The following is a 21,513-nucleotide window of genomic DNA, read 5'->3' as shown; positions in this document are numbered from 1 at the left end:
AAGTGCGCCCTGGGATGAATTATCATAAAAATTATAACAACAAATTAGTGAACCATATAGTTAAAGTTGTTAAATATCTAAATCACATAGGTAAATAATTTTAAAATTATCAAATCACGTATTCTAATTCCGCTTTTGCCCCTTCACATTCACTTGTGTCTATCCCAATCTATTGCTATAATATAACAATCGATTCATATACTATTCATCAACACATTAATGTCTCGAATCGATTGATACACAATAGTAATCGATTAAAAAAAATCTAACAATTGATTAAAAAAAATCTGATTAATGTTGTCGTGCACTCAATATAACATATGAAAATGATATTTGAGAACATAAATATAATAATGAGAACTATAAAAACACATATGACTTGATTTCATGTCATTCTGAACTCTTTTACATCCATCCTCGAACATCATTTCCATACGCCATATTAAAAGAAATAATTTTTCGAACACAAATCAAATTTTTTAATCGATATCTAAAATGTAGTAATCAATTTGACACTGTTCATCAACATAATAGTATCCCAAATCCGACTACTACACTTAATTGGGGTAGGTGAGAGTGAATTAATGCGGAGGGATAAAAATACAATTGGTACATGATTTAATAATTTTAAACTTATATTTGGGTATTCAATAATTTTAACTACCTGGTTTATTAATTTGCCCAAATTATAAAAATCTTCATGGTAGACAAGACTGTGAAGTATATTCCCGGGACTGGCTCAGTGTGTAAGTGTATGTGATTGTAATGGTGGAGGCGTCGAAACTCGCAAGAGGATTTCATCATTTTTGTGGAATCCCAACTATGCGTTTACCTATTTAAATTCCCGTTGAACTCCCCCTTGATGGCATGGGACATTCACGAGGTACCACATTATTTACTTACTTTAAATGGCGAGAAATTAATGAGGGGAAATTATGGAGGAAAAAGACATAATCATCAATGAAAAAAACTAATTCTATTTAGAGGTAACGAGATGGCAGTCAATATATGATACACACGAGCAACTAATAATGAATACATCCCCAGCAAATGTGCTAGCCGATCAGCATGAGGAACAATACTCGACTCCCTCCAATGATTCACATCTCAACCAATATAATCATATCTCCATCTTGAGATTGTTAGGCAAGAGATTCCCTGCGAGAAATTGCAGGCGTAAGTTCAATGATATGAGTTAAAATTTCACACTAGCTCCTTCGGGGGACCAGAGATCATATTATTATGATCCATGCATGCGACAGCAATTGTTTTCTTCTTGTTCTTTTTGTGTTGGATACGTAAAACCATGCATCACGATCCATAGAATCTTTCTTTACCTTGAAATGATTGAAATGGAAAGGCTGCTGTCCCTCTCCCCAGCTGGAATTCTACCCCGTACAAGCTCTGCAACATACTTCACTCATTAGCCAGCTGAAAGCTAATTCCTAATTAACTTAGTTACTGCTTGGAATTGATGGACGAGGTGCTTAATTAATTACATTGAGAGCGCTGCATGAGACGAAGGAGGATCCATCAGGCACTAGATCCGAAGAAGAATCCATGTACATGTCCAGCCCCGAGCAGGGATGGGCTTGTAAGGAGTTGAAGTGAAGGAATGGCTGCTCCATTGGCTCGGATGAGATGCCCATGCTGCAGTTTGAGTAGTTGTTGTCCGCCGCCAGTGGATTCACGGCGGCGAGTTTCATTGACAGGAACTGCTCAAAATTAAGGCTGCCTATTTGAGGATTTGTCGATCGATGTGCAAGAAGAATAAATATATATATATATATATGTAGATGAACGAGTACCTCGACTTGTCTTTGGAGAGACTGCACGTAGTTGATGATCTCGTCGAGCATGCCGGCTTTTCCGGTGATCTTACTGCATCCCGGCACCAATTCCTGGAGGTACTTCATCCTTTGGCTGATCCTTTCCCTCCTCACCTGATCAAAATTAAGAGATGAAGAGAAGGCACATGAGAATTGAAGGGCGCCGGGGGCGCTGAATTGGAGTTTAATTCACGTACTCTCTCGGCTAAGCTATGGCTGTCGGTGGCCTGGCCACGGCGAGCTCGAACATGAATGTAATCGGCCTTCGGATGCTCCTCGTTCTTATAACTTGAGGTGTCTCCTGACGCCTCTTTTCTATTGTTTTGCTGTCTGGACTCTGATCTCCCTCCTCCTCCTCCTCCTGTTTCTTGTTTCCCTCTCTTGCAGTTACTTTCGTCCTGCTTATAGATCACAGAGCAAAGATGTTCTTGATCTTGGAGTAGAATGCGCGCAGTCTCTGTTTTGGGGGAGTTATTAATAATTACCTTTGACTTGGGAGAGCTCTCCGCCCTCCTCCTTTTGGGGTTGCAATTGCTTACCGCGACGCCTGCTTCCTCAAAATTCGAAGCGACAGGCATCGAGTACTGAGCGAGATCGGGCAGGCCATTGCTGAAGCAGGTGAAGGAGTTCAGACTCCGCACGCAGAGATCGGCATCATAAGAATGGCGGCTTGGCTGTTCCTGCTGCTGCCAATCGAAGTGCAATCTTTGCCTTTCCAAAACAGAGAGATCGGAGACCGGAGCCTGTTGCAGACACTGCATGACGACGACGATCGACGACGATGATTGCTAATTCTCTGAAACGATTCTGTCCGTCACGGCCTTGTGCGGGCATATATAGCCGACGGAAGAAGAAAAACGGATCGAACGAGAGGAGATAAAGGTGAAAGATCGATCCAGTTGTTGCCAGTGAGAGAGAGAGGATAAGAAGGAAAGAAAGCGAGCGAGCGAGGCTATGTTCCACCCTCGATAAGGTAGGGGCCTGCCCCGACATGACCGACACGTGGGCGTGTCTCGTAGATCCAAGCCGGATAGAGGAGAGAAAGGACCCATATCCACATGGACGCGTGCCGCCGTGGCAGCTCCACGACCAACTGCTCTGCCGCCTCAGCGGGTCGACGTGGATCTAACAGGAAGAAAATCTTTAAGACCTCGAACGATCTAGAGGTAGAGTTGATTTGAAGCATGGCTGCGAGCGGCATCTAGCCCTCTCACTGCACGTGGTCAGAGTAACAGTAAAACTTGTAAATATAAAAGTCTGTGCCGGTTTCAGGATTTGACATGCATGCCAGGGCATGTCGGCTGTCGTGTGAGTTCGTGGACGGAAATTTAAGTATTATCCATTTCATATTAATTTTTATAATTTCAGAAGTAGAGCCGTATTTTTATTGATATAGGATGTTAAATGAAAATCTCAGACTGACGTGAACGGTAAAGTTAAGATGAGATAAAAATCCAAGTAAAAAAATAATGGTTAAAGAGTCATTCTTAGACAGAGCTTAATCTTTTATCTAGTACTTCAAAGACGGCCAGGATCGATTTTACATGAGCAACGAGTATCTCAATCCTAAGTGTAGTTAGATAGGTCTTAATAATTCGACTGAATCTAAATAGTTCAAAATGTTATTGTAGTGAATGGGAACTAGTCCTCAATTGGAAAGACGTTCAATCGAAAGGTTAGTTTAATCCCTTGGGACTTAGTTTCCCTTTCCCAAAAGACAAATAATCTTGTATACAGCGGAACAATCATAAGGTCGTTCAGGCTCAAGGGATCCATTTTTATGATTTCATCCAAAATCATAACAAATATTTAGACATCTCTAATGATAAGATGATATTTCACTCAGATTTCCAGAGTCACAGATATCTAAAATCACAACATATTCTAACGTCCCTAACGATTGGATACTCTTTCACTTAGATCTCCTGAGTCACAATATATATTTGAGCTAGCGTTCAGATCTCTAAAGTCACAACATATATTCAAGCGGTCTTAATTAAGACAGGACGAGATTTCACTCAGAGCACCAAAATCAAGATTCCATTCATCCTTCGCTACAATGGGCAGCCAATAAGGTTAACTCCCGACTGAGATATATCCAAAGAGCAACATAATTAGAGAATCCTAACAATCTGTCAGAGAATAATAATTATTTATCAGAGGATATTCCTTTATGCTTCCCTTTAGCCAACCTATTATGACAACATATTCTTTCAATCGTCTCATTGATAATGTCAATAATAAAAAAGGTACACATGTATAACAGAAGATTTCTTAGACTGGGGTTATACTTCTCCCAGGATGCATATACTTTGTTGCTCAACAACTTCTGACACATGACATTCTCTGTCATCTTATGATTGCGAAGGTCATAGAGGTAATATATAAACGAGGTCATCTTCGATGGTAGGGATGACAATTTTCTCCGCGGATTTGGACCCCGCGAGGAAAACCCGAAATGGGGACGGGGATTCCCTATTTATTCGAAGATGAGGACGGGTTCGAGGTGGGTATAGGAATATTGTCTCCATCTCCGAACCCACCCCGAAAATAATAATAATAATATTAATCTTAATATTTAATATTATTATTATTATATTTTTTATATCAATATTAATAATAAAATAATAATATAAAATTAATTTGGGGATGGGGGCAAGGATGGGGATTTGATCCCCGATGGTTCGGATTCGGGGATTCCCAACTCGAAAAAGTGGAGATATGGACGGGGATGAAATTCGTGGGCGGGGATGGGGATGACAAACCTGTCCTCGCCCCGTCCCATTGCCATCCCTATTCGATGGCAAGATACACACACTTTATATATTGTACTATGCGTGCATCCTGCTATTCATTTATACTGTTCTACTTCCTGCTCGAGATATACACTAACTTGAGCGTCAAATGATTTTCGTCAGGAATCCCTTCCTTGATTTTTGACACTGACATTTTATTGACTTTTTTGAGTGTGTGCAGGGAGCTTAGCACATTATCCAAGGGCCCTCGATTCAATCCAGAGGTCTTCATCTACGAAACATCGTAGCCACCAACCTAGCGCTCCACCTTAAGTTTTCGGATAGGATCATCTATTATAACACTTCCCTTTTTCTTTAAATTTTTACTTTATTTATTTAAAAATTCATTGCAATATGTATATTTATTAAAGATATTTTAAAAAATATACTAGTTGAATTTAGATACGATAATAGGGCTTTCAGATATTAATCAGTGAACAAAATTCATGGATTGATTTATAGTTTTATACTATTTAAAATTTTAAAAGTCTATTTTTTTTTTAAACTAGAGTTCTAAGAAATCACGGTGTTAATGAAAATCATTGTCCAAAGTGATTGAGAGATTTATTGAAATATATTGATTTTTTAAAGTGATTTAGAATTCTTAACAAAAACCAACCGAGAAGTCTAAAGAACTTCAAATCATCGAAACAGTAAAATACGGACGAAAATTAACCATTGAAACAGTCAAAGCGTCGGAATTCCTGGCAGAGAAATATAATCACGACCCAAGAAAATTAGTTTTGAGAGCATCACCAATTTAAGATTTATTAAAGGTGTGTAAAATTTAAAAATCTCATTAAATTTTTTTTTATAATTGTATAGATGTGGTTTGAAATTTTTAATTCAAGAGCATGTTTGAATTTTTAAACTTATTTATTTTTATTTTTTTTGGGAAGATGGAGTCAATAATTAATATACATGATTGATCTTTTTAAATAACTTAAAATAAATTATTTGATGAGCTAATTATAATGTTTCAGTTTATAAATAATTAGTAATAATCAAAATTATATATTTTTTTTTTTAAAAATAAATATATTTGAGATGAGTTACAAATGATTATAATTAAGTTAAATTTATAAAATAATTAAATATTAAATAAAATGATAAATTATATTAAATTATAAATTATAAATTATAAATTATAAATTATAAATTAATTAATTGTTAATTATAAATAAATTAAATTAAAGATTATAATTAATTAAAATATCAAATGAAAATTATATAAAGATATTAAATGAAAAAAATATATACATGATTTTTTTTAATTGTCGAGAGAATAGTAAATTTATATTGAAATTGATGTAATATGCATAAAGTCATGCAACTATATTCGGAGAGAATTTAAAAAAAAACCAAAACTTTAACGATTTGAAATGTTTCAATGAATATTTATAATATTAATGTGACATATTAAAATTTTAAAAATATCTCATTTAAAACTCTAACGATTAAAGATACCCTTAATTTAGGAAATTAGTTGGGGCTCTAAGGATTCAATTCCCTAGAAATGGACTATTACTTAATAAAATAGGAGAATGGAAATCCCTTCATTTCCATTCTCCATTTTTACCATTCTTATTTCTATTCTCATCTCCTTCCTGGAAACCAAAACACCCCCTGAATGAGCCCTACTTGCATCCCTTTTCCTTCCTTATCCCACAAAACCACTAGTTTTGATCGCCCCCTCTCAGCCTCTCTCTGTTCTAGCCTTTCTAGGTTTGACCTTTGTGTGGTAGAGAAAGCTGACTGCGATTGGCATGCGCATGCATGAGGCCCAGAGATTAAAGCTGCATCCTCTAATCTCGAATAAAACTCAATTTACTGTTACTGAGAGATTAATCTTGAACAAAACTCAATTTTACTGTTACTGAGAGATTCCCTCTGTGATTTCAGTGGAAAGATAAAGAAAAGAAAAAAAACCTTTTTTCAATAGAATATAAATGATATACAGGGTGATAGAGACGCTGCAGCTGATCCGAGGGAAAGGGGAATCCAACGAAGAATAAATGCTCGAGGGGAAAGGAACATTATGGGTTCAGGTAATATTGATCGATTGGCTTGGTGTTTTTACCTGCTGCAGGGACCTCATAGGAAATTAAATCAGGTCTGCGAAAAGTGAATGTTCAGAGCATTCAATTTGGTGTGGAAGGGATCAAATAAACAACGTGTTGAGATTACAATTAAAATTAGACAATCATGAATCTATAAGACAAAATATCTTCATTAATATGAGATTCAAAGTTGACAATCTGATAGTATTATTATGGGGATATATGAGTTTCATTAGTCTAGTAAGTAGTATCAAAGTCATGATCAAAATAGAATCATATGAAAAACCTTAACAAAGGAGATGGGGAGATCCGGACCATGAGAATAATGGTAGGAGGATTTCCAATAAAAATCTATAATAAATCCTCGAAACAAATAAAGTCTCATATTCAAAACACATAAAGAAATCATGAGTTTATAATATCAACATAAAATAATGATATTATTATAAAAATTAGCAATCAGCTGTTACACGTTATAGGCACTAACTGTTAGCCTCTACCCTCTCGAATAATAACAACTTAAATCTTAAAAATTGATAAGAGAATATTTCAAAAAGTTTACTTCATTTATTGGATTATAATTGAAAAGAAGCCCTCATGTCAGTATTTATGGACGCTTTTGAGTTTTGCCCATGTAAAATCTTCATTAATTAATTTCTCCATCAAATCACTGATTATTTTATTTCAGAGATAAGGAAGGATAGAAACGTAGAAACATTTGATATATACAGAACATGGGATTCATTAATGCGAGAGAGACTTGAGCTATACAGAAATGGATTCCCCTGGAAAAATGAATTCCCCAAAAAATATTAAAAATTTCGTCAAGTGGTAGTAAGAGGCCACTCCACAGGAATATGTAATGCTCAAAGTGTTATTCTTTAGTCTGAAATGGCTAGAGAGTAGGAGCATTGGGCATGATAAAGAGGGAAGTAATGGAGACCAAAGGCAGTATGGAGATGTGAGATTGTTGGTAGATCTTTCCCCCTCTTCTTCATGTGGTTTTGTCTCCGACTGCTGTGGACATTGAGGCCACCCTGTAACCCACCACACCACCAGCTTCCATCCACTCTCACTTATTTTAACCTTTAATCTATTGTTTTCGATCCGTTTTTCCATCTTTATTCTCATTCTTGTGGGTCATATTTTCCCTCAGCAATAAATAAAAACTGTAGATGATTTGCAAAAGAACAAAATGTGATCAGGGATCAGCATTGCACACATCTAGTTAATTCTATATATAAAACTCAAAGTGGAGCTTAGATACAATGCATGGGGATAGGAAGAAATATGAATGATTGAAATTGTTAATGCCTTTGCTAGCTTCAAAGTACCCTTGTCCACATCAATGTCTTTTTGAAACAGTGATGGTTTGGATTGGGAACCAAGTTTTAAATGGGAGGTCTGCCCATATAATTTTGCTATGAGTTATACTTTTGGAACGTTGATTGCAAATAAATTAGTAGGATATATCATATTATTAGTGGTATTGGTTGAACTTAAAATCCAGCCATAAGGAAGGGTGCTTCTCTCTTGCCTTTTGCCACTTGAAGATGAATGAATGAATGTACAACTGTAAAGGTCGTAGTGAGTTTAATGGATACCAGTAGGATTTGTTTTTTTTTTCCTTTGCCTTTAGGTGGAGTCTCCCTGTAGTGAGTACAATGGATTCAGTAAGATTGGCCTTTTTTTTTTTAGCCTTTTGATCGAGTCAAGATGCCAATAAAGTGACAAGACGTGTTTTTATTATTTTTCTTTTAGTTGAACATTGCTCGCACATAATATACATTGATTTATCATCTATTTCCTCAAGCTTTTGAAATAAATAGTTAAGTCGGAGTAAGAAATTAAGTGTTCAAATTGATGCACAAGTATTGCTGCAACAGTTCGGAAATGACCCGAACGGAAGTCCTCGGGTTGGGAAAATTTTGCCCAGAAAAGACCGTTGGTCCCACTTTTCTACCGGATGTTCTATAAAAACTCATTCTAAGCAACACTACTTGCGCAAACTCAATAATGCAGCATCAAGTCATCAACACGACTGACATGACATTTTACGGGTAATGCATAACATCGTCCAGAGCATCGCTGGGGAAACAAACCAGTTTTAATATAACCCACAACAAATTCTCGAGGTGCAGATGTGTTTAAAATTAGGAATAACATTTCACTAGAGAGTTGGTGCAAGCATGACTATCAACTAACTGCAGGCATGTCATTGAATTTTGAATTTAAGTCTCTCTCTCATCAGATATCCATCGGAGCAGCTCCAGTGCTTCCGTCCTCATCTGTTACAGGAGCCTGGTCAGCAGGAGCATCTTCTTTGATCTCCATTGAATCAATCAGTTCCTGAATTATCTTCTGGTCAATCAAATGAAAGGCCTCGTCTTTTCCAACAACAGCTAACGTGCAGATGGCACTAGTCAGCTTCTCTCCTTGTAAAGTCTCCTTGATGGCAAAAATTGCATCTTTGATCAGTTCATCACGAGAATAGTTGTTGAAAGACTCGAATCTGCGTTCCAAGAAAGTTTTTGCAGCTTGTGAGCGGGATCCAATTGCGAATGCCTGGTACTCAAAGTAGTTTCCACTGGGGCAGTTGTAGTAGAGGTGAGCTCCAGTTTCATCTAATCCAGCAACAAGCAGGCCAACTCCGTATGGTCTTTTCCATGATCGCTGCGTGCACACCTGTTCTTGAAGAATCATTAGAGTGAGGCCAGATATGCGCTGTCATTTCAACTTTAACAAAACAATTAGTGTCTTAGGCACCAATTATAAAATCCCTAGAGAACCATGCCCACATGACTAAATAAGTTCATCTAAAACTGATCTAAACTTAACATTTACAAGCTCAAGTCCAGAGTTAAAAAATTCCAACTACAAATGATATACCATCTCCTACTCCAACCTACAAAAAAATGTTAAAATCATTAAGCAACCTGGTCTGCCCCAAATTTCAAATTCCGTCACCGGTTTTGTTTTGTAGGTGGAAGTTACATTATACACTATCATACCATGTTAATATTATCCATTATAAAACTTAACCGTTGTAAAGCATTCTTGTCCCATGTGAATTATCTGAGCTTTACAAAACCATGCACCTCATTCCAAAGACAATTTTCAAATGAGAGACGCTAAGCTGAATCTTGAACTAGATTTATAAGAGAACAAAGAAAAAGAAGAGTTTTCTCGTGAGGAATCTGTAAATAATGAAAAAAAAACTTGTATGCAAGGCTTAGGTTCTCCCCTTCGTTAACAATTCTAAGATACATGTAGTTTTCATAATAATTAAATGAGAATAAATTTCGTATCCATCGGTGTCTAAATAGAGAATGAATTTCATGAGATCAAATCATTAACAATGGTCAAGCACCATACCAGTAGAAAATGGACTGAAAAAATTACGAGGTAAGGGATATATATGGCTTATTTCAGAAAAATAGACGAGGTAACTTGATACAGAAACCATGTATTACTCAGACCTGCAAACAGTATCCAATAAGAACACGAATCTAGTTATCAATACATAATATCATCAAAGAAGAGCAAGAAGTCAAAGAACAACAACAACAACAACAACAACCAAGCCTTTTCCCACTAGGTGGGGTCGGCTGTATGAATCCTTTTACGCCATTGAGCTCTATCTCCTATTATATCATCATCTATATTTAAATAAATTTTATCTTGTTTTATTGTTGCTAACCAAGTCTTTTTTGGTCTTCCTCTTCCTCGTTTGATATGCATGTTTATCATAGTTTCACATCGCCTAACTGGAGCATTTATTGGTCGTCACATGTCCGTACCATCTTAAACGTGTCTCTCGGAGCTTTTCCTCAATAGATGCAACTCCGACTTTCTCTCTAATGCTCTCATTTCTTATTTTGTCCATCTTCGTATGCCCACACATCCACCTTAACATCCTCATCTCTGCAACTCTCATCTTCTGCTCGAGTCATAGCCCAACATTCAGCTTCATATAACATAGCAGGTCTAACTGCGATTTTATAGAACTTACCTTTAAGTTTAAGAGGTACTTTACGGTCACATAAAACACTCGACGCTCCCCTCCATTTCACCCATCCTGCTTGTATTCTATGTAAGACATCTCTCTCAATCCCTCCATCATTTTGTAAAAATGATCCTAAATATTTAAATCGCTCGGTTCCAGGCAACTCGTCCTCTCCTATCTTAACAATTGTTTCATTACTTCTAATATTGCTAAACTTAAATTCCATATATTCTGTCTTTAATCTACTAACCTTAAAACCTTTCCCTTCTAGTGTTTCCCTCCAAGATTCTAGCTTAGCATTTACTCCTTCACGTGTCTCATCTACCAAAATAATATCATCTGCAAACAACATGCACCACGGTACTGTGTCTTGAATGTGCGCAGTGAGTTCGTCCATAATTAGTGTAAAAAGATAGGGACTTAGAGCTGATCCTTGATGTAACCCTATCTTTATTGGAAATGTTTCAGCCTGAAGTCTTTACTCTGGTCGTTACATCCTCATACATATCCTTAATTAGTTCAATATATGTTACGCTAACACCTCTCTTTTCTAAAATTCGTCATATAATTTCTCTTGGGACTCTATCATACGCTTTTTCTAAGTCAATGAATACCATGTGTAGATCTTGTTTTTGCTCCCGATATTTTTCAATTAATTGTCTAAGAAGATGTATAGCTTCTATTGTCGACCTTCCAGGCATGAACCCAAATTGATTTTCTGTCACTGTGGTCTCCTTCCTTAATCTTTTTTCTATTATTTTTTCCCAAAGTTTCATAGTATGACTCATTAGTTTAATACCCCTACAGTTTGCATAATTTTGTACGTCTCCCTTATTCTTATATAAGGGAACTAGAGTACTTATCCAATCGATTTTTTCGTTTTCAATATCATGTTAAATAATTTTTTAAGCCATTCAATACCTTGTTTCCTAAGCACTTCCATACCTCTATTGGAATATCATCCGGTCCAATCGTTTTTCCATTATGCATCTCATTTAAAGTTTTTTTACTTTTAAAGTTTGAATTCTCTAATAAAATTAAAATTTTCATGCTTTTCTAGCCTAATTAAATTACATAGATTAAGTTGGTCACCTAAATTTTCCACAGCTCTTTTATTTCTCAGCCTTCACTATACCCTATTACATTCACCTTTAATACATTTTATTTGGCTAAGATCTCTTGTTTTTCTTTCTCTCACTTTAGCTATTCTATAAATGTCTCTTTCACCTTCTTTTGTATCCAATTTTTGATATAACCGTTCAAAAGTTTCATTTTTTGCTTCACTCACCACTTTCTTAGCTTCTTTCTTGGCTATTGTATATTTTTTTAAGTTTTCCTCATTCTTACAAATATATAATTCCTTATAAGCTATTCGTTTTTCCTTCACTTTTTCTTGTACTTTCTAATTCCACCACCAAGATTCTTTACTTAGTGGTGCATGCTCCTTTGACTCACCGAGGACACTCTTAGCTACTATTTTCAACTTTGATACCATCTTATCCCATGTTGTATTAGAGTCATCGTATATTTCACCTAATACTTGTACTTCTACCTTCTCCTTAAATATATGTTGCTTCCCATCCTTTAACTTCCACCACTTAATTCTAGGAATTGTATATATTTTCTTTCTATTGATATTATGTTTAAGACGTATATCCAACACTACTACCCTATGTTGGGTAGTTAAGCTTTCTCCAGGGATGACTTTGCAATCTTTACAAATCTTTCTATCCTTCTTCCTAACCATAAGAAAGTCAATTTGCGATTTATTATTCCCACTTTTGAATGTGACTAAGTGTTCTTCTCTTTTCTTAAAAAACGTATTAGCTAATATAAGGTCATATGCTATCGCAAAATCTAATATAGTTTTCCCTTCCTCATTCCTCGTTCCAAACCCATAACTCCCATGTACTCTCTCATATTCCTCATTTTTCACTCCGACATGTCCATTTAGATCACCTCCTATTAAAATCCTTTCATTTGGTGAAATATTTTGTAATATTTCATCTAAGTCCTCCCAAAACCTTGATTTGGTAGCTTCATCTAATCCTACTTGTGGTGCATATACGCTAATTATGTTCATAGTTTCTTTCGCCACTATTATCTTAAGGGCTATAATTCTATCCCCTTTTCTAACTACTCCTACAACTTCATCCTTTAACAAACTATCTACAATAATACCCACTCCATTTCTTGTTTTACTCTTTCCAGTGTACCATAACTTAAAACCTGTGTTCTCTATCATCTTTGCCTTCTCACCTGTCCATTTTGTCTCTTGTACACACAAAATATTAATTTTTCTCCTAATCATTATATCTACTACCTCCATTGATTTACTAGTGAGAGTTCCTATGTTCCAAGTTCCAAATCTTAGATTATTAGTTTTCCTATCATATTTGTTCTTATCTAACCTATGGTGTGAGAACTCTTGTCTATTTAACACTACACCCAAGTTCTCATGGAGATGTAGCGGTCCTTGCTGAGACGTTACCCTGTAACGCGAACTCTTGCATATTTATTACTACACCCGAGTTCTGGAGATGTAGCGGTCCTTGCCGAGAAGTTACAGTCGGACCCTGCAACGCGTTCCTTCCGGGGAACAACCTAGCATTAGCACAATAGTTTAATGGATTCATTCATGAAATATTTGTCATAGTTTGACGCTGGCTGGCAACCTAACGCAACCCTCCTCCTTTATCCGGGCTTGGGACCGGCCATGACCGGTCATCATGGGCGGAGTTGCAAGAAGTCAAAGAGATCTATACAAATATGATATACTCACTGAGGTTGTGATATACCAACACAAGTAAAATGAATCTATGCAAGGAAGAGCATGAAGTCAAATATGTACAAATAGGTTATCCTCGTACTGAGGTTGTGTCTTACCAACACAAGTACAAGGGTTGGCAAAGAGTCTAGGTAACGGAGTAGTAACAATCATATGTATTGAGAATTATCAAGCAACTATGTTTATTTCTCAGTAGTGTTTTTCTATCTTAGAAATCAGAAGATGCTCTCTGTTCTTCAGTCTACTGTGTTGTTTCCCAAAGTGATCTTTGAGTTCTCAACATACATTTTATGTGGATCAAATCTGTCACTATACTTCTTCCAGAAAAAACATAAACTTTTCACTAACTCCTAGATGAATTGCTTTTCCTAAAAGCAGAGACATGCCTATGTACATGATCCAGAAAAACTTTAGTCCATAAAAAAAAAAAGTTGAAAGGGAACCATGACCGACAGCTATGCCATATAATTTTCATGATAGATAAAACTATTTTCCAATGGGGAGCACTGCATCAGTAGAAAAATGAGCTGAAAGTTGACTTAATTGTCTGATAGAATAATTTGAGTCTAATAGACCAAAGTTACTGATTTCCTGTTTCCCAAGGGACAAACAAAATTACAGGTAACCTCATTTCTCATATGAGGACAACTAATCAAGCTACAGATTATTTATTTCTTCTCACAGATGCACTCAGCATATACATTAGGCTTAATGGCTTATTGTACTTGTCAAGGGAAATATGTAATTAAAGAAATAACACCAGTTGCTCTGTCTTCTTCATAGTTACATCCTATGTTGTTTCCATATTCTCTCAACTTCCTTTACACGCAGATCAGTCCTTATTGTTTTAACTGAAAAACATGAATTCAAAATCCATGAAGAATGATGTTCACTAAAGGCAAAACATGCCTATGTATACCATGATGATCCAGAAAGTTAGCTTGATTTAGAATTGTTTAAAAAGAAATCATTACAATCGTTTATATGTTTTTATTAATAAGAATGAGTTATCATAATATATCAAACTATTATCCAATGGTAAGCATCACATTCATAAAAAGTGAGTTGAAAATGACATGATGAATTGACAGAATAGTTTGTCTAATAGACCAAAGTATTTTGTTACTTGTAAAGGGCAACAAAGCTTTTCTAGGAATACCTATCCCTTATTCACTTCATCTTTCAAACAATATATCCAGATATTCCAACTGGACTAACCAAGTTACACAAACTAAACAACCCAAATGAGCCAATTGGGTTAGTCATTCTGGATGAGCAACACATGACAGACAGACCAAGTGGAAAAGTTGAGTTGGTTGGGTCAGATAAGCTAGTTGGTTCGGTTGGGTTGGTCAAGCTGGATGGCTCAGATTCAAATCGAACAGGTTGGTAAGCATGATGGGCCAAACAGATCAGTCAAGCCAGAGGAGCTATACAAATCAGTTGTGCAGCTTGCATAGTCCAGGTGGCCAAATCAAGCCAGACAATATGGGTAACTGGGCTGTTTGTCGGTCAATCAGTTCAATCTGTCAGATCGTGCAACACAGCTTGATCGGAATTGGTAGTCCGCTCGGCCTGGCCAAGGCTTATACAAACTAATCAGGAAGATCATGTAAGACAAATTATTTACATAATGTATTTCTTTTTCAATTGTGAAATCTATTTCATATATTATTTGTCTATTCTAATCCATGAACATGACTAAGGAAATCTTGTTCTTTGTTTATTCTTTACCTATTCTATTCCCTAGAAATAATATGTTATTCTTTCTCTATTCTATTTCATGAATCAACCATACCATAGAAAGAATACATAGTAAATTAAGGTCTTTAACTAGATAAATTTTATCCAAAAATATTAGTCATTGTCATGTATCAAAACCGTTCACTAGTATGGGACTTAGGTAAGAAGAAAATATCCAAAATTGAACTCAAACCGAAACCTGAGATATTACCTAAAAAAAAAAAATAGGGAGAGAATGAGAAAGCACTAGGGTTCCTATTAGTCAAATGAAAAATGACGCATAGAAGAAGCATAACAGCAACAATGCAGACATGGAGAGAAACAACATTGAGAAATGACAATAAGCTATATGAATATTCATTCAATACTTTCTTGCAGTATATCATTCCTCTTTTGTCACCATTGTTAGTATTCTTGTTCCCCGATGCTTGCTTACTTGAACAAATATCAGATGGGATGGATTGAAAATGAATGGCTTCAAATCAGCTAATGACATCACCATTTTAACAAGATAAGCCCATTAAAAATTGAGGCTTATTTAAATTAAGTGGAAATAATCTTGACTGGACTCTTGAACACTTATAAGCAGTTTCAATTTTTAGAGCAGTTAAATTTTTTGATCAATTATGACCAGTTCCAATTTTTTTAAAAGGCAAAGCTGAATCAGTCGAGTCTAAACAAGATCCAGTCATCCAGCATGGACAACCTAGAGATAAATAGCATTTTTACAAAACTAGATACCTAGAATATTCATATACTGAATCATTATTATACATAAATCATCTAATTAAGTCAAACATGAGAGTAAAAAAAAGATAAGAACTTGCAAAGTGATGCAACAAAAGTTATGTAGATTAGACATATTAGCTATTCAATAAAATTTTTGCTTGATGACATAGAAGATTTTTGTTAATTTTACTTGCTCTTTTACTTCATAACAAATAGAGAGTTAAGAGTTAAGGAAAAAGAGGGAAAAGCAAATAGGGGAGAACTAAGAAACTTAAGGTTTACTTGAAAATCATGCAAATAAGAAACTTAAGACAAACACCTAGCCTTATAATGTTTTGCAGCTCATCAAAGCTTAGATGCACCTTATGTACAGCACAAAGCACAAAAAAAAAAAAAATGTTCTCCCGTGCATTTTTTTTTCCTACTCTAACTAATCTTCCCACGCAAGAGGCCACCACCAAATCTCCTCACTTCCTCACCCTTCCAATGTCTATGCAAGAAGACTACATGTACTGGAAACGTTAGGGGAACTTTAGTTCTATCCGAGACAAATTATAAAGACTTAAAACAGTTGAACATTCTTTCAAATGTTGGGTAGTCACAACTGAAAGAGACTAACTAACTAGGAATTGAAGGTAAACAGGGCGAAAAATATAACAAAATTAAGTGTGTGTTTTTAATTAAAAATAGCAATTTAAGTCGAAAATGCCAACTAAAAATTCCAAATGACTTAGCTAGATCCTAATTGTAGATTCACATATACATATTAGTATAACTATATGATTCAGTCTTTGGGAATCCAAACAACTAGCTAAGAGAAAAGAAAAGGAAAAAAAAATGGAGCGGGCACCTGGGCCTTATCGGCGAGTCGTACGACGAGGCGGGAGACAGGTAGAGGAGACTCGTAGACAAAGGCGTGGTTGATGCATTCGTTGCGGAGGTAGCGAGAGAGAACGCGGCCGTCGGCAGTGAGACCGGCTATGGCAACACCGATGTGATCGTCGATCTTGAATACCTTTTTCTGGTAGGAGGAGAGATCGGAGGCGGCCTTGTTGACGGTGGCGAGGACGACGTGCGAGGCGGAGCGGAGGCCGACCGCGGCTGCGCCCTGCTTGACAGCCTCCATGGCGTACTCAACCTGGAACAGCCTCCCCGCCGGGCTCCAGGTAGTGACATCAGTGTCGTACTGGTTCCTAAACATCGCTGCACTTTTCTCTCCTTCTCCTTCTCCTTCTCCTTCGTGACCGTCGCAATTAGGTATTAGTTCCGGGTTCCACTAGCTTCTTTCCCAAGGCAGAGAAGGCCCATGTCTAAACTGGGCCAGGCCACTAGAGATGCACCCAAATTCATCAAAAGTTGCATTGAGCCAGTGCGAAATTTGTTATTTTTTATAAGATAAAAAATAATAATAATAACAACAAAAATAAATAAATTGGAAAAATAAAAAAATAAAAAACACCCCGATCACATTTTTTTTAAAATATCAAAATAATATCCATCTTATTTTTCATATTAACCCTTTGGATGGATGAGCTTCCTTACACCTCAATAGGCCATTTGAAAGATACCGGAGGATAAAATAAGATTAGAAATTACATTCTCTTTTATTATCCTTCCCTCACCTCAATTGACGGAAAATTTCAATACTTGTATATAAGCAGTGTCCTCACCTCTCACATTTAGATAATGAGCCCTACTAACCCTGAGTGGGTCCCACCATTTAAATATGAGAGGTGAGAATATTGTCCGTACAGGCGAATTAACCCAAATTGACTGTAAAGATATCCTTATTTTATCACTAGATGACGTACTGAAACCTCATTAACTGTCTTCCAAAATCCAAATTGATAATCCTATTGAAAAAACAGGAAGAGACCTTGATTAGCCTTTCATCACATAGTTAGTGATATGATGATCCTAGAGACCCAAGAGGTGGAGCATGATGGCATTTTGTGCATGCATCCGATTTTCGGCCTGGGGGAAAACAATTGAGTTGGGAGCTTCGATGACACCGTTGGTAACCTCTACGCCTCTCTCTGTGGGTAAGCAATGCATGAAGTAAGCCTTTGGACCAGCAATCTCCATCAGGGCTTCATCAATCTGCAAGTACATTCGTTTAGTATGCCTCTAATATTAGGTAAATACATTACGACAAAGCTTCCAGTAGGTTATTGTAACCATCTCAAACGGATCCCTATTATCAAATAAGTATAAGCTTGTTTAAATATTCACATGGAGAAATTTTTTATTTAAGCTTGATGTCTATAAATCTGTTTTAAGTTCAAAGTTTTCGGAAAAAAAAGGAAGGGCGACTACTGATGTACCTGAAATCCTTGGAACTTCTGCTTTCTGTATGAAGCCTCCTCTTTTTGCCCCATGCTAGCCCAAACATCTGAGTACACAACATCTGCACCCTTGACGGCTTCCTTTGGGCCATCAGTAATTTCAATCTTACTAACTCCAGCACTCCTTGCCTTTTCGACAGTCTTCTCATCCGGTTCAAATCCTTTTGGGCAAGCACATACAAAATGGAAAGGAACCACAGATGCCAACAAAAGCCAAGAGTGTACAATATTGTTCCCGTCTCCGACATACACAACCTATGGAGAATCACAAAAATATGTTTCAACAGCTCAATTCTGCATGTCTCCAATCAAAGTCCACTTTAAGTAATGGATACCTTGGCTCCCTCCAATTGACCGATGTGTTCGATAATTGTAAGTGCATCAGCCATTATTTGGCATGGATGGTTATAGTCAGTCAGACCATTTATAACAGGTACAGAAGAATATGCAGCAAGGTCCAAAATATCCTGCAACGATTATAAAGGATTATAAGATGCAACAATTATAAAGGATTATATGATGTATAAATTTGCACAAGAAGCCCATTGCAAAAATCTTGTACTTTTGGAACCTCTCTTCTATAACAAGCATCTCCTTTAGCAGCCACACTTGTAAAAAATGACAATGCCAAGAACAAAATTTAATCAATAGCATTATAGCAACATGAGACAAGATCAATAGAGACAGGTGATCATCCAACTGACATGATCCTGTGTCGATAAATTAACTAGTTAATACAACATGGAATGTTCCCATGCTTTTACACGATGAAAGGTGTGTATCAAAGGCTTCCGGCCATGTTCTTCCAACTTTAGCTTAAACCTACCTTGGCTAAGAGCCTATGCTCACTCAAGACTCACTTTTTTTCTCCTATTAAACTCACTACATATGGCCTACTTCGGCTATGTGAAGTATCAGTGGAGCTTCACTGCTAAAATCCAACTCAAAGTTTCCCCTTCCCTAGCATGTTGGAAAGCTAACAGAAATCAGATTCACAGGAACTCGAAGTCTCAGATAGTTTAGGCATCAGCATCAAACAAGGTTGGAAGCAGCTATAACACCTCAGCAAAAGAAGGATGGTCATCGCATGAAGCATTTCCAGTTTGCGTAGGCTAAATCCAAACAAATTGTTGCATAGCAGTTTCTAATAAAGTCTAGTTTATATGTTCAAAAGAAGCATAGATACGTTTTATTTTTGATACGTATATGCACATTCTGATCCCTATGCCATAAAAGCACAAAAAGGGTTTGAGTTTTAACATTGCTAACAGCACATTTTCATAAAATGTAAACAATAAGACACCCATGACAATATTGAAGAACAATAATAAAAAGTTCTTTATAACTTGGCTTGTAAATCACAAATGTGAAACTAGTGAATTGCAGCTTAGACTAGTGAACGTATCTGATTAACATTATGCCTTAGGCATCCAGCAGGGAGATAAAGGTATTAAATCATCTACAACCTGATCGTATATTCCATGAGGCCTTAATTTATCAGATAAATGAGCTTTAGAGCAAATCAGCAAGAATTCAGTAAGTTGCAGATTTATAAATGTGATTCGAGCATCTTAAGAAATTAACATGAAATATAATGCTTGATCAAAGGGGATACAAAGTAAAACATACAATAAAATTGAGTATATAAAAGTTTCACTACCTCTCTGCTATTGCATAGCATGGTGCATTGGAATGTGCAATTAAAGACGCACATTATTGTAAAATCCTGATAAGAATTCTAAATTTCAACCTTTAAAATTATGGACCACTTGAAAGTGTAGAAGACATAAGAACAGCAATAACATAGTGAAGAAACCAAAGGATTCAAGCACTGCAGAACATCCATGTGATTTCATGTGATCTCATCAGTGGCTGTGCGTGAGAAATTACATGTGCCATGGGGATGTCGAAAAATGCAACGAACCATCTTACCTGATGAGAAAATACGCGTGCCATAAGGATGTCATTGTAGCGTGAAAGTACTCTAGCAACATCTCGAGTCTCCTCACGTTTGCCCATTTGGATATCATCAGGACCTAGGTAAATGGCATGGCCACCAAGCAAGAAGAATCCAGTCTCAAATGAAACACGGGTCCTCATGGATGGTTTAGCAAAAATCATGGCCATAGTCTTTCCTTTGAAAGGAAGGAAAGACCTATCTCCTGATTTTAACAGTGCTTTGACCTCAGATGCTCGATTTATGATCTTGAGGATTGTTTCCTTATCAAAGTCATTGATGTGGAGAAAGTCCTTAGGTCCAGATTTCACTGCATACAAACCACAATTTGAGAAATTATCGAACCTAAAGTCTTTCTACATGTATTTTATATCTATGCCTAAATAGCAACGAACGACACTAGAAATTATTTTATCTGATTTCCATTTCAGAATTAGTTAATCCTGCTGACTAATTTCCATGAACTGAGTAGATAAATGGTTCAATCAAAGATTCCAATGTTACTCACAGGATTGGTTTATGGTGAATACAATCAAGAATCATTAGAAATACAAAAGCAGGAAAAAATCGTGAATGTTTTCTAATTGAAATCCTACGATTATCTAATGCTGCAAAAAATGAAGAAAGATCGAATAAATAAGCGGGGAAAATATCCTGGCGAATACCATGGACCATGGTCAACACAATGACTCGGGAAACATAATACAAAGCGCACATACACCTCAGTCTGCGTCAGAATTGCCCTGAAAAATATCTAGTATTGTCCATCTCAAATAAACCCAAAATCCCAAAGTCCATGCTAGATCACATCGCACACGAAAGCGAGGACGCTCGATCACCCGTCAACTAAAATGATAAACCTAGAGACGATAGAAAACTTACTCTCGTCTGATTTGGTACCAGAAATGGCGGAATGTGAGGGCGCGGACGTCCGGCATGAGATGCGGCCTCCGCGAAGGCGGGCAACAGGCACAGGCGAGGGAAGGAGCCGTGGTGCCAACGTGCGCCTGAGAATTCCCCCCGTGTACTCAGAGGAGTAGGAGGAGAGGGCGGCTCCATTGGACAGGAGAGACGCACCGCCGGAGATGGCCGCTGCTGCTATCGCCGCCATTTGGGATTGGTTTCGTCAGTGCGATTCTTTCTTGCACGTGTTTGTCTCGTGCGTAAAGGTGGAAATAAGTAAACCAGCGTCCGTCAAATTATTGGGCTTTAATTCTCTGTTCCTTCGGACCGAACCGGACCGGACCGGACCGGAATCAGC

At 36.8% G+C, this 21,513-nt stretch overlaps 3 protein-coding genes across 4 annotated transcripts; all 3 read right to left on the bottom strand.

Moving 5' to 3' along the window:
- Window positions 1–957: 957 nt before the first annotated feature.
- LOC121990381 (transcription factor bHLH63-like) lies at window positions 958–2,752 on the bottom strand. Of its 2 annotated transcripts, XM_042544519.1 has the most exons (6): window positions 2,315–2,748; window positions 2,027–2,227; window positions 1,809–1,943; window positions 1,500–1,715; window positions 1,338–1,404; window positions 958–1,158 (listed from the first exon to the last, which is right to left on the bottom strand). In XM_042544519.1, the coding sequence occupies exons 1-6, from the start codon at window positions 2,588–2,590 to the stop codon at window positions 1,121–1,123; spliced, it is 933 nt and encodes a 310-aa protein (XP_042400453.1). In that variant the 5' UTR covers window positions 2,591–2,748; the 3' UTR covers window positions 958–1,120. The 2 variants fall into 2 exon arrangements, with proteins under 2 accessions (XP_042400453.1, XP_042400452.1); XM_042544518.1 differs by having other exon boundaries at window positions 1,500–1,943; window positions 2,315–2,752.
- Window positions 2,753–8,698: 5,946 nt separating this feature from the next.
- On the bottom strand, window positions 8,699–17,222 carry LOC121992928 (proteasome subunit alpha type-1-like). Its single transcript, XM_042547572.1, has 2 exons — window positions 16,801–17,222; window positions 8,699–9,369 (listed from the first exon to the last, which is right to left on the bottom strand). The coding sequence occupies exons 1-2, from the start codon at window positions 17,149–17,151 to the stop codon at window positions 8,932–8,934; spliced, it is 789 nt and encodes a 262-aa protein (XP_042403506.1). The 5' UTR covers window positions 17,152–17,222; the 3' UTR covers window positions 8,699–8,931.
- A 284-nt stretch (window positions 17,223–17,506) lies between these two features.
- LOC121992927 (ornithine transcarbamylase, chloroplastic-like) lies at window positions 17,507–21,418 on the bottom strand. The gene is made up of 5 exons (XM_042547571.1): window positions 21,135–21,418; window positions 20,228–20,562; window positions 18,631–18,762; window positions 18,275–18,550; window positions 17,507–18,050 (listed from the first exon to the last, which is right to left on the bottom strand). Exons 1-5 carry the CDS (start codon window positions 21,361–21,363, stop codon window positions 17,868–17,870), a joined length of 1,155 nt encoding a protein of 384 aa, XP_042403505.1. The 5' UTR covers window positions 21,364–21,418; the 3' UTR covers window positions 17,507–17,867.
- Between the last annotated feature and the right edge of the window lie 95 nt (window positions 21,419–21,513).

The sequence above is a fragment of the Zingiber officinale genome, chromosome 6B, assembly GCF_018446385.1.
Source record: "Zingiber officinale cultivar Zhangliang chromosome 6B, Zo_v1.1, whole genome shotgun sequence".
NCBI lineage: Eukaryota > Viridiplantae > Streptophyta > Magnoliopsida > Zingiberales > Zingiberaceae > Zingiber > Zingiber officinale.
Note: the sequence above shows the minus strand (reverse complement) of the source record. Positions and strands in the feature narration are given on the sequence as shown.